Source organism: Pygoscelis adeliae, unplaced genomic scaffold, assembly GCF_000699105.1.
Source record: "Pygoscelis adeliae isolate BGI_AS28 unplaced genomic scaffold, ASM69910v1 Scaffold298, whole genome shotgun sequence".
Classification (NCBI taxonomy): domain Eukaryota; kingdom Metazoa; phylum Chordata; class Aves; order Sphenisciformes; family Spheniscidae; genus Pygoscelis; species Pygoscelis adeliae.
The window spans coordinates 24,294-43,719 of NW_008825303.1; the positions used below are offsets into that span (position 1 = coordinate 24,294).

The window sequence follows — 19,426 nt, forward strand, 5'->3', positions numbered from 1 at the left end:
AGTGTATACACTATTCCAAGTATTTGCCAGTCATGTTCATAGAGTAATTAGATTCTGAGTGCAAATGCAAACCCTTGCAAAATCAGTTGATGGGTTCTCACAGAAACTTTATCTCACCAGTAAGAAAGTAAAGATAGTGCATGATCATTTACATACTTGAAGACAGCAATCAGCAGGTTTACCAACAGGATATTTGCTACCAAGAGGTAACAGGCCATAATAGCAGGAGTGAGCCAGGCCCCTGGTATACATGGAGGGAGGCGTTTACCATCATCATCATAAAGATTGTCCCCACAAGGAGCTGAAGAAAAAACAGGAAAGGTATTTTTCACAAATTGCCCAGTACTTAAAAACACTATTCACATTTATTTAATGATGACACATGCATAAAATTTGCCAAGCTAAACAAATTTTGTCAGTTTATTTCCAGTAGCAAGTACATATAATTTCTACTTCAAATTCTGCTTCTAACTACAGCATACAAACATAATTTCCCTTAATAGTGAACAGAGAGGCAGCTCCAAGTTTACTGTACAGCGTGGCTTTCTCTTCAAATTCATATGGATTTTCTTTTTCTCATAGTAATAGTCTAGGACAAGATCTTAATGTGCATACATACATATTAATAGTGGAATTAAAAAAAATTCTCTAACCAAACTTGTGTGCATACCTTGCCAAAGACATAAAAAGATTTACTTAGTGGTCCCAGATTGCTGAGCATAAATGAAACCTTTATCAGGGCCCTGAGTGTGCTAGAGAGGCCTTAATGATCCTGACCAGCTTCACCTGGGGTCTACACCTACAGCCCCTATGCATACCTGTCCCTGCCTGAGCTATGTCAGGTGTGCAGGTCTCAGCCCTGCCTCCTGGATGGACCTTAGACCTGTGTTTTTCCCCTGCATGGACCCTTCTTCTGTCTCTGGCCCTGTCTCCTTTTGGCCCTGACTGGACTCCCTAGATGGACCCTAGACTATTACTTGTCTGGAGCTGTTAGTGTTACCAGCAGGTGGCCCTGCTGCCACTTTCAGGCCAATTTCTGTTTCCCTTATTTTTCAGAGTAATTCTAAATTTTAGATAAAATTTTAAACTAAAGAGATGAAATTATAAAATGAAAATGATACAGTAACAGTAAAATAGACTGGTAAGAATGAGACAAAAATTGAGAGTATTGATCAAACTGGTGTGAAATAATTGCCTGAAGTAATCCTAAGAATACATAGGTTGTCTTGGGGTAAAAGCTGTCTTGGAGTTAGGTAAATGCAGCAAGTCTGTTCTGTCTCTAAGTGCAGTGCCAGTGCATCTGATTTCAAATACAAGGCTAACTTTTGGAACCATTTAGTAGCAGGTAAAGTGTTTATCAATCACAGGTTCTTTAGCTGAAATCTTAGTAAATACTAAGACTGACAATGAGTTCATTACAGATTTAGTTAATATGAATAGAAAAACCAGGTTTTTTAAGCATTTTGCAAAAAACCCAATGCTTCAACCTCACCTGAAAAATACTTCAAATTATTTGAAAACAGACTAATCTTATTTACTGTGGACTGAAAGAGATATTTAGACTATGATTAATAAAATATATTTTACTTGCTTTTCAAACATCAGACCTACATTTTCCCTGTTTATCGTAAGAAAAGTATAACAGGAAAGTCAAGCGAATCATAGTATTATTCACATGGACCAGTGAAAGTACTGCCAAAGAAACACTAACATTGTGTCTAGGTAATCAAAGGGAATTAGTTATACCATGACACTCATGCATCATAATTTAAAAAAAGGATTACTTTACTGTCAACGTACTAGAAACAAGTCATAGCAACCACATAAGCTCAATTAAAACTTCTGATCTGCAATCTGTATTAAAATAAAATATTTTTCCTCTGCTTCTTTCCAAATGAAACTATTACAGTAGAAAAACAAGATTCACACCTGAATATTGGATGAGCCCTATAATTAAAATGTCAGTATCTAGTGAAGAAAAAGATTAATGAACATATTTGGCTAAATGAGATAATCAGCTCACCACAGAGACTTACGATTAATTTCCATGGCATAGACTGAACAGCATTCCAAAGGAACGAAATAGAAAAGGAGGCAGGGAGAGAAAGAAAGAAAACAATAGAATAATATAGAAAAAAAAAACACCAAAAAGATGATTGAAAATACAGTTTTGCTGCCAAGAAAAGCTAAGCAATGCAAATGTCAGAACAGTAGAGACATACGCTTAGAAACAATGTCTTTGTTAAAAATGCATTGCATTCTGCAATTTCCTTTTCGTCTTGTTTTCCCCAAATGTTACATATGGCAGTGAATTCATGATATTAATAATAAATCACAAAATGCTTCTGGCAGATGATCATTTAAATATACACAATATTTCAGGCAAGTAAACAAAACTGGCGGTCACCACAAACACAAACCAATTCAAAATTATCACACAAAATCATTCTTTTAGCTATTAGGGAAACATTTCCTCCTTTTTTTTCTCTTTTTTTTTAAGAACCACCCTGGCTTTCAGTCTGCCAGCTGTTTCTATTGAATAGCTATGTCTCCGTTAATAGTCATGGTACTGATGTTATTACAGCGTACAATATCATTAAAGTTCATTTTGATTACCAGTATGTATACTTGCTTGCCAACCCCTAAATGGTGATTGTAAGAAAAATCACACTATTGAAAGAAACTCAGCAAGGCTTTTCTATTGTTTAAGAATATGTTGCCATTGAGTACTAGAAGCCACTAACTTCTTGCTCATGGACATCATCTAAACAGAGTGAACCAGACAAGAGCATCCTGGGTTGCATTAGGAAAAGTGTTACCAGCAAGTTAAGGGAGGTAATTATTCACCTCTTTTCAGCTCTGGTGAAATGACATCTGGACTTGTGTGTCTAGTTCTGGGCTGCCCCATAGAAATCAGACACGGACATACAAGAAAAACTCCAATAAAGGGCCACAAAGATTATTAAGGTGATCAGAGCATCTGACAAATGAGGCAAGGGTGAGAGATTTGGGATAATTTAGCCTGGAGAAGAGAAGTGTGAAGGGAGATCTTACCAATGTTAGAAATACCTGATGGTGGGTGGGAGTAAAGAAGACGGAGCCAGACTCTTCTTAGTGGTATCCAGTGAAAGGAGAAGACGCAGTGGGCAAAGACAGAAATATGGGAAATTCCATTTAAACCAGGTTGTCCAGAGACATTGCACAGTCTTCATCCTTCAAGATATTAAAAACCTGACTGGACAGTCCCTAAGCAACCTGCTCTAATTTACCCTGCTTTGAGCAGGGAAGTTCAACTAGATGATCTCCAAAGGTGCCTTCCAACCTCAGCAATTCTGTGATTTGTGGTCTTTACCTTTAGGTGACATCCTATCCTCAGTGAAGCTATTGACAAAAGTCCAACTACCTTCTTTCAGATGGAAAATTTGATGCAATACTTTTTCCATAAATTGTTTACACTCATGGGCCTTGGCAAAACTACCCATAAGCACTTGACACAGAGTCAGGTTAGACTGCCCATAGCAACCACTCCCCAATGACTTCTGAGGTTGCTTTTGTGGTGCGTTTACAGAGAAACACGGAAAAATCAGTGAAAATTTCTTACTGAAAGGAAAAAGATCTTCAGAAGTCAGTTCACAGACTTCTAGACATAAGAAATTTACAGAATTGTCATGCAGTCTAGTTAGTACAACTCCTTGCGTAGCCACTTCTATTTCAGTATTAAAACAACAAAACCACACATTTCCAAGTTAGCTTATGTTTAAGCTACTGACACAGCAAAGCTTCTGACCTGGGAAGGTTAGTGGAGCAAGTAGCTGGACTGAACTTGTGTAACTGGAAGGCCCAAACTTTTTTTCCCCAAAAGCACTGCTGAAGAAAGATTTCCAATTCAAAGGATGCTGAATATATAACTGAGAAATGACTGGAAGCATGAGATAAGTTTGGGACACAACAATACTGATCTCTTTAGTGCAAGGTGTGAGTTTTGATTTATAAAGAAATCAAAGTGTCTACATTGGCAAACATTCTTTGTTCAAAGTGAAGTAGGATTTGAATGCACATTATGAGCCTCAAAGGTAAGTGGTTCCTCCCCATGGGAGAATTAACCCACTAGAGAGATCCTGAGCTTATCCTGGCTCACATGTGCACTGAAACTGCAAGATCAGACAATAAATGACTGGCTTGACCTTTTATTTGTCAAGAGTAATTTACTGTATCGTAAGTTACATTAATGAGACAAGTATTCGTAAGGAAAACAAAGATGATATGATCTTTGCAAAAGTGTACACTGTTCAGAAACAGACTAATGACATTTTATTCCTTTCTAAGCAATTAAAGTACACTTTAATGACATTTGGTATAAAGATTTCTCATGATGATGGATATTTACGGTTTTTGAAATTAGACCTCAGTTTCTTCAGCCTTCCACTTTACTGCTTGTCAATATATGCAGATAGTTGAAATAACGCATACACGATGCTGAAATAGCAGCTTACATAATTTCAGATAAAGTGCAAACTATGTGATACACACTAGAGGAGGCCAGCTGCACGTTTGACTGTACAAATTTCAAATATTAACACAAAACTAGCAGCAACATGACAGTTTCCATCTCCTCTAAAATACTGACAGTTATTTTTTTAAACTGTGCAGCTTTTATATAAGAAAAGCTATTTCCACACCCAAAGCTAATCAATCAGAGTTTTCCTTTTTTGTTTTGTTTTTCCAGAAGTGTAGAAAAGAAGAACATGAGTGATTAATGAAATGGAAACATTTCTGGAAAGTAGATAGATGTATCAATGGGGGTAAAAATGTATTATTATATATTATATAATATATATTATATTGTATACATTATATATTATATATAGTATATAATATAATGTATTTTATAATATTATAAAAATTATTATCACAGCTCATTGCCTGTGCTGTGAGTTAGAGATGAAAGGATATGTATATTTTCATCTCCTATGCAAGGTTTTTTTCTTTTTCTGTCGGAACTGACCATTAGTAAAACATCAGTTCAGAAGAACGTTTCAGAATGATCTCTGTTGATCCATGCAAGTAAACAGAACATTTAGTACTGTTATACTCTTGGACAGGAGACTATTCCAGACTATATCACTCTCAGTGTTAACTGAATTTGAATATAAACTGAGAGACAGGACATGCAGGTGGGGAACAGAAAATTGTTCAGTCTCTGGAGTCTGTCACAAGAAAACAACAACAACAATATAATCATAAAGACAAAACACTACTTCCAAATTAAAAACAATCATTAATTTGGATCTGATCATCTGCCTCAGAAACAGAAAACAGACTCTTACTATGAATTCTACTCTTACGGTCTATCTGGTCTGCAAACACCTCTCCATAGATCATCCAGTAGGGCATATAGAAGATGTTGCGAGCTAGTCTCCAAGAAGGCTCCTCATCTGGGTGCAGGATAGCTTGGCGGGCTACTCCAAAACTCATCAGAACCACAAGCATGATAACCACAAAGTAGAGCATGTCAATCATCTGCACAGAGAGACCATACAGAGGCTTTTATCATCACCAGATAGTACAGTAGCACCAGCATGTCTGTTTGCCAGCACGCATTAAAGTAAACAAGAAAGTATCAAGAGAACAAACACATTCTCCTGGATAATTTTCTTGATATTACTCTTTGACTTTAACTACTGCTCATGAATTACGCATATATAAAAATGCAGTAAAAACAGTCATTTAAAGGAATACTAGATTTATATTTTAAAAGACTTAAAATGCTGAAATCTTGGCTATCCCTATTCTCTTTTGCATCAAGTGCACTATGCTGCACTTTCAGCACAGTCCTCTTCTGTGGTTGCAAAGAAATGATATAATCATTGTTGTATCATCTCCTGTCCACAACGGATGGTTTTGTGGATGATCCCGGTATATTGGCAAACTGTTATTGCTATGGCTTTGGGAGGCAGAAGGCAGGCAAAATGAAAAAGTTCCCACAGGCTGGTTCAAAAAAAAAAAAAAAAGGAAAGAAAAAAGATTCCCTCTCGAATCAAGCAATTATTAGCAAGAGTATTGCATCTCCTGTGTGTATGAAATTCACATGGCAACTTTTTCACAGGCTTTATTCAGAGTCCTACTCAGATGGAAAACCTCTTTTTAAAAATCAGAACTTAATTTAGTTTCCCATGAAGTTCTGAAATACATAATTTACAGCAATTTAGACACTAACCATCTTTCCAATCATCATGACGTAAGGTCCCAGATATTTGTTCACACCAAAGATATCTAGTACTCTAATGTACCAGAAAATGATATCTACGCAGTAAATCACTCTTCCATAACCCATGTAAGGCTGGTTCTGTAGGCGAAGAATTGCTCCTATCATAAATACTGAAATAGCCACCAGGTCAGTAATATTCCAGTATTCCTGGAGCCAAACTTTCACTTTTTGGCTCAGCTTGCCAGGCTCTGACATCAGAATCTGAAATTTAAAAAAAAAACAACAAAAAAAATACAAAACAAAGAAATCATTAGGAAAAACTCCAAGTTACAGTTTTTGAAGTAATGGTCATGAAAAAAGACCAATCTTGTCATATTCAATAGGTGTCTGAGACCCCCTCCACTGCCAGCAAAATTTGTCTCTAGCAGCAATATTTTAGTTACAAGCAGGCAAAATTTCCTTTCTGTAGAAACATAGAATAGTTTGTGTTGGAAGGGACCTGTGAAGATCATCCAGTCCAACTGCCCTGCCATGGGCAGACACATCTTTCACTAGATCAGGTTGCTCAAAGCCCCATCCAACCTGACCTTGAACACTTCCAGGGATGGGCTATCCACAACTTCTCTGGGCAACCTGTTCCAGTGTCTCACCACCCTCATCATAAAAAATCTCTTCATTATGTCCAATCGAAACTTACCTTCTTTCTGTTTAAAACGGTTGCCCCATGTCCTGTCACAACAGGCCTTGGTAAAAAGTGTCTCTCTGTCTTTCTTATAAGCCCCTTTACATATTGAAAGGCTGTCATAAGGTGTCCCCAGAGCCTTCTCTTCTCCAGGCTGAGCAACCTCAACTCTCTCAGCCTTTCTTCATAGCAGAGCTGTTCCAGGTCTCTGATCATTTTTGTGGCTCTCCTCTGGACCGCCTTTTCATCTTTGTTTCTATTTTGGCTTTATTAAGACTTTTTTCATTGTAGGTTTTAATCAATAACATTTAAACCAGGAGATCTGGCTTACAGACCTGGCATCCATATTTATCTCCAAATACAGTTGGTATGAGATGTGGGAATTGTGAATCAGAGAAGGATAGGCTAAGTGCAAACCACACTACAGCATGTGAATACAGCAGAAGCTTTTATGCTATCTTCCTCATACAAAAGTAACAAGATCAGTCACGTAGTACTCCTGGCTAATTCCCCAAAACACCTCTCTGCCTGCAGTTCTCATCAAGGACTGCATCAGTAATAAAAAGACAGTACCTACTGAGATTTCCTTCATGAGTTATGGCCCTGCCCTTCCTTGGAAATACACATAAGAGAGTGACAGCATTCATTTTGACTACTGACCTCAGGGCATTTTGGCCTGATTTTTTTTCCCAATAAGAGAAGGTTTTAATGTCTGGGAATGGCTTATAAATGAAAGTCTCTCCAGTGATGGGCATTTTGGGACTTTGTGGATATGAGAATCTTCTCTCTCATGTATGGCTTCTCAACCCTCTGCACAAGTCCATGCCACTATTACCTCTAAGAGCGAGCTTCATTTTAAGGATTATGAGATGTTGGTATGATTAGACTTTACCTCTCTTACTTTCTCTAAAGCCAATGTCACAATGTAGGAGATGACAATCCATTCCTGGACTGATGGCCACCGTTCCATCCGCACCAAGATAATATAATTAAATAGCATCAAGTAACCGAGGTATGATATCTAAAAAAAAAAAAAAAAGAAAAGAAAAAATAAAATCCTTTATGGACTTTAGGTGATGGGTCCCAGGATCCTTCCACAGTTAGGCAGTATTCAATTACTTGAGATGACCTCCACACACAAAAAAAATCAGTCTCCACTAATTTCCATTAGGAAGTTCTGGACTATTAGTGTAAGTCAATAGAGCTATCACTCTGTTTTCTATAACTACTGGTGTAAACGTCAAACTGGTGATGCTGATGTCTCCATGCCTCATAGCAGTCTTCAGTGACTGGCCAAACTAAAAACTTCAGAGATCTTGGAAGTCCAGAGTTAAGAAACCAAAATGGATTAAATGGTTTTGAAAAAAAAAAAAAAAAAAAAAGAGAGAAAAAAAGCAGTAATAAAGCAAAAATTTTCCGGGGAGAACACGGAGTTTTCTAAAGAATGAGATATTCAATGTGAAATGTTTACCCACCATCTCAAAACAGATCTAAAGCAGAACAGGGAGGCAGGGCTGTGAGCAGCACCTGCCTGGAAGTGTAGAGGAAATAAAGAGCCACACAGGCCACTTGCTTTTCTCCACCCTGTAATAATGTGGTTGAGACCATCCAGGCAGAATATACTTTTTATGTGAAGCCAGAGGCATACAGACTTCATATATCAGTCCCTACAACACCTCCATCTGCATGAATAGTAGGTTTGCAGATATTTTGGCTACTTTAAGTAGCCCCTAGTCTCAGGAGCAAGTTTCTTGCTGAAGCCTAATGCAGTAAGAGCACTGAAGGCTGCACCACCATGTCACAGAAGAAGAAACCAAACAGAAGGCAGTAAAATCCTCTTAGCTGAGGGGCCTGCATAATGCATGAAAGCAAAGCCCACCCTAATTGTGACATTCATATGAACATGTATGAACACATACATCGAGACTATGCATGAAAGATTCAGGTGTTGAAGATCCTTACCCGCACAAGAAAAAAGATTTTCTTCTCTGAAGGAAGCGGGCCTGCTGCAATGCCCTTCCTATAGCTGCCATACACACTGGCAGAGGCCACAGGCCTCCAGCAGCTGAAGGAATGACAGATGCTGTGGAACATATGAGCCAGGCAGCTGAATTATCTCATTTGTTGAAAGAAGCAAAACAACAATTCCAAAGCACTCTAAATCAGGTCCTTTGTGCCTGGGGCTTTTTTAATCCACTAAAATGTAATTTCTTTATGCTGTGAAACCATGTTGAATACTTTTCTTTGAAATTAAATAGGAATTTTGCTTTTAAATTATTAAGACAGGCAGCAGAAAGGGATCAGTAAAGTGTTTTGTGATTACAATGTGCTAAAACTAAAAACCTACATAATATTATGACATACTAGGTAATGGAAGTCCTAACTTCGGATAAAAAAGAAACCAATATCCTTTTTACAGGGCACACACAAAATCTATGAGCAGTAGCATGAATACTTTTTCTGTTTTATTAAAACAGAGTTTAGCACCAGATAATTCTTGATGTGCTAAAGAGAAAACCAGATGCTTGTCAAAAATAAATCTTTTAGTTTAGATTGGTTTTAATTATTTAAATAAGAGAAAAGTACCTATTAAGTCTTAGCAGACTGGGATCTGTGCTGCCATCTAGGTTGCACTCATCTAAGCCTAACTCACCAGAGCAAATGGCAAGCACTGATACTATGGCATTACTTCTTGGGTCCTAAAGTGTATTTCAATGCAGAACAGGAGCCAGAGCCTTTAGAAAGCAAGAGAATCCAGCCTAGTTTGGATCGAGTGTGTGGAGCTTGCACTGAGTTTGGCATGTGATTAGCCAGACAGGGCCTCCTTCAAAGTGTGTAAGAGCTTTAGAGGCTAACAGCATAAGCTTCAGTTATTCATTCTGTTTCATTGTCTATGCATTTTTCTCTGAATAAAGGGAGTGCTTTACTCAGCAGATTCCATGAAAGTCAGTACTATTTATTTATTTATTTGTTTATTACTTGGTTATTATTTTTGCATTAGAATCCTTTAAGTTTCACAGGTGTGAGAAAAATAATCACTATCAGTTTAATCATCGTGACTTACTGTGTAGAACCAAAATTTGACAATAGGTGCATTATAGAATTCATAGATCTTTGTTCCAATTGGAAGGCTCTTTTGGTTTTTATTTCCATTCTCTTCATCTCCTTTTCGGGAGCCTGTATCCACATTTGCATCCTGGAAGACCAAAGTTGTCAGTTTTCATCGATATACAATAGTAAAAATAATAGCTTTTCCTCAACTACAGCCTCAGCCAACTGTTAACTACACAATGCTTCCTCTGAGCAACAGACCTCTTTTTAAAAATACAAAAATACAAATTCCGTAAATCTGTGCAACTACACAGATAATTTACACGCCCTGAGAATCCAGCCTATACACCCAAAATTCTTCACTGGTTTTTATCCCACAGAGGCAGCTGAGATTTTAACGTGAGCAACCTGTAGCATAATCAGAGAAGTTAGAAAATTGAGCACTCTTGAGCTATTAGAACTTCCTAATAATGTCAGTTACTGACCACATTTTCCTCCTCCTTTTCTCTGCCTTCCTCATTTTGTCTTGATGTCTGGTAAGAATAATCATCGTAACTCCGAAACTCTAGGAAAAGGATGGTGGGAGGGAAGAGAATCCCCATTATAACCTGTACAACAAGAAAGAATTCAACTCAGATGGCGATATTTGTTTACATTAATAGATTTCATAACAAGGCAAATCCCATAAACAATATTTTCGCTTGTACAGTATTCAAGATACTCTGCTATCCTCAAACCTACAAAAATGAATAAATAGTATTTATGCAGCATTGGCAATAAGGTCTTGTATGGAAAGATGGCACCCTGGAAGGCTTCCCATCTCCACGAATACACTGCAATTAAGAACTTGTGCTCCAGATTTAGAGTTGTGGAGAGAAATTCCATGGAATGGACACAGTGGCGGTTGGAAGAGGGCTTCAGGTTTGTTACTGGAGTTTATAGTTACTTTAGTCACCTACTATAATTAGTTTTAATAGTTAATAAACTTGTGAAAAGTAAAAGAAGCTTTGCAGATAGCAGTTGGAGAGTTCTTTTACTATATGAGACTGCTGAGATACAGAAACACAAGCATGAGTTGCCAAAGTACAGAAAAGGAGCAAAGAAAAGAATGCAGGTAATGAAACTAGAACATTAGCAGGTTGATTAATTCTTTGGAGAAAAGAAAGGAAATCAATAAACAGATTTAGAAAGAACCACGATGCAATCTGAAAGGCAGGACACTTGCCTGAAGATTTTAAACAGGTTTTAAGAGGGAGACATGGGAAGGTGGAAATAAACTGAGAATGACAGAGACAGTACAATGTGTACGTCAGCAAGCTTGGGAGTATGACCTGGGAACACAGGAATGGCACTTTGTCAGTAATGGGGGATTTAAGGAAATAACGAGGTGAGACTGAAGGTGGCACCATCATGATGGGTCTCCATATGGGTGACAGCAACAGCATAATATAACAAAGAAAGGATTATATTCACAGGAAAACACACACAAGCAAACACTGCTCTGCTTCCTTAACATTGGCTCACTCATGTTTCTCTTTTGTGCCAGCCCCCTCACATTACTCGGTTTTTTGTAAATCCAATAATCGGGAAATATAAAAATCAGTAAGAGAGACCGTATCATCAAATCACAGAAGAGGGAAATAAAAATGACATAGTTTCACACAATGCAATTGCACAGATTTCACTCTTCTCAACAGAGTCTTGACTCTGTGTCTTCTGGTACAATATTAAGCAATGTAAGAAGCATGTGTCCACATCTGGTTCATTTTCTCTCTATTCCCATTGTGTGGACCCCTAATGGAGATCTTTTTGCTTGTATCCAACTAATTTTTAATCAAAGGTGTATGTTTTCAGTGAATAGATCTCATCATTCATTGAAAGCCACAACTTCGCTCTCAGATTCTAATCATGCTAAGCCTTTTATGGATTTATATTTTCCTTTGTCACAGACTAATGTTCCTTAGAGATCCTGAATTTGGAAGCCAAAAAAATTAGTTTTAAAACAGGTATGTTCTTAAAACATCTATAATTAGTAAGCCAATTTGTTCTATGCATACACCATGTATAATGTAATGTCACATGCAACAAACTATATCTTTGAAAACAGCTGCAGAACAGAAATACCTTAAGGCCTGGGTTTTTCCGCATGCGTAGTCGCCCCATCCACATATCTGTTAAGAGCATCTGGCTGCATGTGTGAGCAATGAAGTCCCTGTGTTTAGCTGCCACAGCCAATTTCAAGCAGGTGGAATTACTCCAGTTTTTCAGTTCGTAGGTCAGTAGTTTCATGGCAATCTGCTCATCATGTTTATAGGACTGATCCAAGAGTTCAACAGCCAGCTGGCCAAAATCTCTGGAAAATGCAAGATAAGTCCAGTGAAGTTTGATTTAGAAATCAGTGTTTGCTTGCATTTGGGGTTTTAATTCTGTTCACAGGTGGTCATGTTTTTCCACACACATGTACAATGACGAGAACAACTGAGTCTCAAGCTTGATTTGGGACAGTCTGCAAAAGTTCCAAACAAAGTTTTAGTGACCAGAGAGAATTAGCTTAGACCGATAACATCTTAAGGCCAGTTTAGACTTATCATCAGATACCCCTTAATTTATGTGAGTAAATCCTGAAAATAACTTTATGAAATAAAACTAGCTAGTTTTACAGAGAGAGAAGCTGAAGGAAGAATGTGTTCTGTCAGAAAAAATGCAAGTCTTCTCCTTGCTAGTGTTGCCTTCAGATTCTAAGACCGTATTTTGGCTTGTTTACTGTTGATAAATCGGCTCCAAATGGCATTCTGTGAACCTACATTCTAGAAATCAATTGTACTTTACTGAAAGTAAAGCTTCTCAGCAGATCAGACAACACCCTATATCAAGTAGATATAAAGTCTGCTCCGCATCTACTAACTTTGAGTTGTTGTCCAGATCCTGAGAGATGTCGTCCACCAGTTCACTCTCGGAAGACTCATGGGCCATAGACTTGTACAGTTTACAGGCCACAAGTGCCTTGGCCATGGTTTCCTCCCCTCGCTGCCAAAGGAAGAGTGCCATCTTTTGCCGTTTCATCAGCACGGCCCATACCATCAGTTCATGAAAGGGATACTGAAAGCGGCTGACTTCCGGGTCATCCACATCAATATCGATCTCTTCCTCCTTTTTCTTCTTCTTCTTCTTCTTCTTCCCTTTGGTGGGAGGCTCATCATCCTGGGAAGAAACGAAGAAAAACCATTCCCATCAATTTTTAACACCTTACCTGACAACGGCACCATACACAGAACAAGTATTGAGAGGACATATTAATAGTTAAAGTTCTAATTCGTTTTTGCTGTTTGCTACAATGAATGCCAATAGCGATAAAGCTATGAAGAACATGTGACAGAGCATGCACTGGGCTAACACAGACAGCTTAACATTTTATTCAGAGAACCGCCTCTTGCATACTTAATTACAAGTCACCCATCTTGGATAAGTACAGTAGAACACTATTGTACTGAAGGCATCACTTTACACTGCATTGTAAGTAGATCTCTACCCATGTGTAATTGCACAAGTTGATTTGCAATGAATTAATATTTAATTAATTCCACTGCAGTGTCAATGGAGCGTTAACAAACCTGAATTCACTATGAATAGGTTCCACTGTAATTTCTGATTTGGTATGTCTGCATCTATTCCTGAAGAACAGTGCTGCATATCTTACAGGTATTAAAGCAGTTTTCAGACTGACATGCAGGTGGAGAGTGATAACACGCAAACGGAAAAGACAGGCAGATAGCGTCCTTAAGAACAGCAAGATACTAAACGGAGTCTTCACCTTTGAATAAGCAATCTCCTCTTATGTATGCAGTGCAAACGGAAGGTATAAGCATCTCATTTCTTAAAGGGACAGGGAGGATAGGCCATTACTACAGGAACCAACATGGAAGTAACTGAAGGGAAGTACTGACAATGAAGCAGGATCCTGAAGGGAGAAAAGCCATGATTGGGAAAATTAGGGTTTAAATAATGTAGGAAGAACATTGCATATACAGGTGTAGACAGAGCTCATCATCATTGTAGACCTCGATTCCAATCTCAGAAGTGGATTGCAAATAAAAGCAATTACCATTCTACAAAATTAGTTCCTGTCCAAGCAAGCTCAGCATAATGCACTATTTTTTGACAAAATATGAACTTAAATCCAAACCCAGGGTTCAGCCTCACACCCCAGGTTTCCAAAGACGACTCTTCAGCTCAACAATTAAGTATGCATTTCTCTTCCAGCAGTTTTAAGAACTGCAAGTGGTGACCTCTGTCTTTTATGGAAAATTCAGGGGTCATTGATTGCATGCACATGAAGAAAGCATTGAGCATCTCTGAAGCACAGGACATAAAATCTCAAATGGAGGACCAAGAATGAAGTTCCCTCCCATACTAGGAAAATCAAATCAAAACAACCCTGGGTAAGAAAGACAAAGTGCTAAGGAGCCTAAACTTCCTGTTTTAGAGCTGCTAACACTGGAAATGAAAAAAACCCAAACATTTGGAGTCGCATCAATTTACTGACCACTTCAGCAAAAGAAATGTTTATTTTTCTTTTCACCTTTTCTTTCTCTTGGAAGAAGGGAGTGGGCTACACCCACTGTCAAGTGGAGAAAACACTTCAGTTTGTGCCACATAAAACATTTCTCACTGAAAGAAATAGGAGAATCAAAATGTGCTTTTGGAGAAGCACTAAGCAACCTATGTGTGATCAACGCTGATTAAAAAGGGACGCACCTCTGAGGGGCTGAGCTTTTGGCATTGAGCCATTAGAAAACAGGAAGCTGATCAGAGAGATTAAACATAACCTGGACTTTCTCTGTAGAGAAGAAAGCTGCTTATCTGCTTGGGGAAATAGAGGCTTTTGTGTTTGGGTATAGTTCACATAAAATGTAACACAAGCAACGTACATATACTGCGTTCGAATACTATCACAGCATTAGTAAAAGCATACTTCATAGAGAAATGTACCTAGCCTCTTTGTGTAAATGCTTTCCTGGTCTACATTAATATTTTTTTCAGAAACAAAAGCAACTACCTCCAAAACAGAGTGAGTTTTTAGGCATCATCCCAGACTTGATTCTGATCAATTCAAAATTTCTGCAGACACACAAGTAATTGAGGCAGGGGTTGGACCCAAAATTCTGGATTAGCTTCGTCATTTACAAAGCATGGTGCCATCACAGTAGCAAGGACGTTTTATAGTGGAGGACAGCATCTAATGTGTCAGACCACCTTGTTTTTTTACTCCAGTTAAATGTTTTCTCTATGATAAAACCTCATTTGCGCATAAATTGCTACTTCATGGTTAAAGGGGATTTGACCATAAGTAGCACTGATGGACCGCATTCTCTTTTCAATTTAATTGATGTTCACATCTGAATGATTAAATCTGCAATACATTCCAACACGGAATGTGTTATTACATAATAATGCTAAAAACTGCCTGAAGACTATCGAGCAAAGCTTTAAGCAGCCCTCAAGACCCTACCCATAAAAGAATGTCAGAAGTATTTCATAGGCTGTTTGCAAAATGGAAGATCCTGTCTAGTTGAAATTTACGTTAAGCCTCAGTAATAGTGACAAAGCTAAGAGAAAGAGCAGAACTGTACCAAGAAATGCTCTGATAAAAACAGTATTTTACAATAAATCCAACTTACCTCCATCCCTAGTAGTTTAAGAGCTTTTGGCTGAATATTAAAAATAGAAAAGAAAATCAGTTAGATGGGAGGGAAAATGCAAAGACCAAACAATACCAAGGAAAAACACATTTTCATTGAGAAATTTAAAGTATTTATTATTAAACTTACTATTCTAAACAATTGTACTAATAATGGTACAATTAATTAATTTCCCTCTTAATTGTATTTGCAGAAAGGGAATGGGTTAGAAAATACTTCCCATCCTGCACTCAAGTGAAAGATTTTGATTCAGATGGAAGAGTTAAATGAATCATTCAATAATATACTTCTCTGAGAATTAAAATCACCACATGGTCACAAAGCTTGAAAAAAATAGTGCTTCTAAGCACACACAGGGTAAAGATACCCATAGGAAATAGTAAAAAATACAATAGATCTTCAAACCTCTTACAATTTCCCATTAAAAAAATCCCTCTGTTCTATCGTGAAATCTCTCCTTTACATTTTATGTAAAAGGTTTATTTGCTTGTTCCATCAGATAGTACTACACTGTATATGTACTATATATCGGCTCCAGAATACTTGGGCTTTGAGCGACCTTCTGACCATTTGTAGAGCTAGTTTCCTAGCGTGTTTCCTAGTGTGGGGCTTTCTGTAATTAGTCTAGGAAGCTTCACTTGACCTTCAAAGCTGAATCAAACAAATAAATAAGCTAATGAAGAAAATTATTCTATTTGCTTAGAACAGACGTTTTAACAAAGCAAGGGCCATACTTGATATTCTCAGGATTGGTACATTACTATGAAATGCTTTACTGAGATTGCAGTGGCTTCCGTAGGATAAGATTTATGCTCAGAACAGTTCTTTACAGGACTTACTGTAACAGGTTCAGAGCTCTTCTGTATTCAGACTAAACTCTCTGCCTTACCCAAGTTAAGGCTATTGTTGGTTGTAATTACTTGATCAATAAGCCTGGCTTGACCAATACAGTTTGCAGTTATAAGAGAGCAACAGCTTCAAGTAGGATCAAGTAAATATGCAAACACCACAGTTAGAAATGCTTGGATTGTAAACTACTGAACTAGGAGGAAATTCACCTCCAGATCTATTTACCACCTTTTGGGTCCTCCCATCCTTTAACATAGCTGTTTTACAGGTTCCTTATATAACTTCACTACCAGAGTTTCAACTTCGGTCTTGCAACATTTCTTTAGAATTTGTAGTGTTTCACAAAGACAAAGGAACAGAGTATTACTGATTTTTTACCATCAGCACGATGGCCACATCCAGAATGAACTCATTCTTACCCTCTTTGGTCCAAATAAATTATTATAAAGAGTCCGAAAACTTTTTCGAGTATAGTTGCAGCGATAAGCTCCACCCATGAGATATTCAAGTACAAGACCAATATCTATTAGGCTGATGTGATAATCTGGTGGAAGATTTCCCTACCAAAAAATAAAAAAAAACCAAAACCCAAAATAAGGACTTAGGATAAAAAAACATAACATACATTAAATTGCCTGGCTAGACATACCGTATCATGTTTAAATTGGCACACGGGTATTATTTACAGCCACTGGTTTCAGTCTCTGAATATTTGTACGAAATTAATGATAACTGATTCACATAATGAAAAACTTCTGGGGCCAGATTTTTTTTGTTTTGTTCCTGGCATTATTTATAGTTGAGGACAAATTTTCATTTGATTTACTTGTACAATATGTCAGTGTCCATACAAGCCTGAGTTGTTTGCAAGGGTTATACTGATGAAATTAAATAACTTTGTACTGATTATCATTAATCCAGTATAAAACCATGACTTACTTTCATGGTGAATATCAGGCATACTTTACATTTTATGGAAACTTATATTTCATCATAATATTATCTACAGAGTTAAGACTACACTGCAGAACATGACTTAGATTAATGTGCAGCCCAGAATCAAAGAAAAAGGCAGACTATAATTTCCATTGTTACAGTTAAAAACCGGGTACTGGTATTGACTCTGCTAGAACCATGAGCTGAAAACCGTCTTCATTGTTCAAGCTACATCCTACAACAATAACGGATTCTATAGCACCACTGAGCAGTTGCTATGATGAAACAACTATATCCTAAGCAAACACATCACCTCCATGTTAACCCAACCAAATCCCCGAGACTGCCGCTGAACGAGTGAGCCATGAAAATGCAATGAAAAGGAAACAGACAGAAAGGAGAATGCAGAAGAGCATTAGTAACTCAAAAAGACAAACACTGAATGAGAAAAGTGTTAAACTATGAAGCAGGTCAAAATGAATTATACATTAACCCAGCACTGCATAATTCCCACATCTAAACCTCTGGGGAATAAATGGGAGTTTTCCTTGCAAAAAGGAATACAGGCCGTTTCATGTAGCTGCATTTTACTGAATAAAAGCTCCAAAGCCTCAAAGAGAACAAATACAACAACAAATCTTACGATGACCCTATTCACGTATAATGAACAAATTTACATGTAATGGGAACAAATGAATAACAAGTTTAGGACTTGTAGCACTGAGAAACAGAACAGATTTCTCACAGGTAAAAGTAGGATTGATGGGAGAAAAGTAACTAAAAAACACACAAGGAAACAAACAAAAGGGAACAAATTCTGTGCTCGTGAGTGGGGCTTCCAGTTAATCTAGCAGGCCTTTCCTTCCACTCCTCCTTTGTAATGCTGTATTGGGAGCTTCTTGTAGAGAAGAAACAGTAGAAGAAACAGCATCAACCTAAATCTCAAATGATATGTTACACTACTAGGAGCTTAACTTTCCTCTCCTGAGTTTTTAAATTACTAGCAGTGCAGTATAGCCATACCTGATTTAGACTGACATCACTGTTTGTCGCAAGAAGTAATTTAACTTTCCTTTTCTTAACAGCTACCATCTAATTTCAAATGTCTGCTTTCCCCCATGCTATGCTTGCTTCTACTGTTGACTCACATGGTTAATGTAATCATGCAAATGTAATGCTGCTGTTAGTTAAGCTTACCTTTTTCACATCTCTGACTAGCAAATGCAGCGTATTTGGTGGACCCAATCTCTGAAACAAAAATCATTCATGGTCCATTAGAGCTTCAATTCTTCAGATTTTTTGCAAACACAAATGTAATTAATGATCTGGCACTGTAAGCAGAACTTTAGGCAACCATGTGCCATCACACGCTGCAGGGGTGAAAAGAAGGAACTGGGCTACAATGACAAATGCATTTCTATCAAGACCTGTATAATCCCTTTCTTATAATCCTTTATGTGGTGATTCATGTCACAGCAGTTTGTGGTATTGTCTGAACTTGTACTTGCTGCAGGAGCCATAAAGGGACTGGAGGACTAGACTGAGGTTATATGTTGTATGAATGCTGCCCTAGACTACCCGCCATGTAAATGATGGGAAGAAAAACAGACTAGAAATAGTTATGTTCCTGATGAATTTGCTGTGGGCTGAGTTGGGGAGAATTTGAATAAAAAAGCCTGATGTTCTATGGTCTTGGGAAAAACATTTTGCTTTGTGGGGCCACAAGGAAAAACTATACTGACTTCTGCAATGCACTAAGAATAAAAGTTGCTGTGTAAGTACTTTGCCCAATTTACAGGCTTATTTCAATAATATTAAAGTATACATACATGAAGAGTAATTGAGATTAAAAGTAAATGACCACTACTGGCTGGTATTAAATTTTTGCTATCTACATTAGTTCTTTAAGTGTTCTGAAGGTGCATTTTAAATACATCACTATATTTACATAAAAAACTGCAATAGCTTCTGAAAGCTGCTGTAGGCTTATTAATTAGGAAT

General features: G+C 37.6%; 1 protein-coding gene across 1 annotated transcript in view; it reads right to left on the reverse strand.

Annotated features, from left to right (window-relative positions):
* Positions 1 to 19,426, reverse strand: part of TRPM1 (transient receptor potential cation channel, subfamily M, member 1) — a 50,880-nt gene that overhangs the window by 7,132 nt on the left and 24,322 nt on the right. Inside the window, 12 exon segments of the mRNA XM_009330094.1 lie at positions 157 to 301; positions 2,037 to 2,057; positions 5,346 to 5,520; positions 6,218 to 6,469; positions 7,783 to 7,911; positions 9,955 to 10,086; positions 10,427 to 10,549; positions 12,066 to 12,294; positions 12,847 to 13,142; positions 15,620 to 15,649; positions 16,909 to 17,049; positions 18,623 to 18,673. Coding sequence (XP_009328369.1) covers positions 157 to 301; positions 2,037 to 2,057; positions 5,346 to 5,520; positions 6,218 to 6,469; positions 7,783 to 7,911; positions 9,955 to 10,086; positions 10,427 to 10,549; positions 12,066 to 12,294; positions 12,847 to 13,142; positions 15,620 to 15,649; positions 16,909 to 17,049; positions 18,623 to 18,673 — 1,724 coding nt within the window.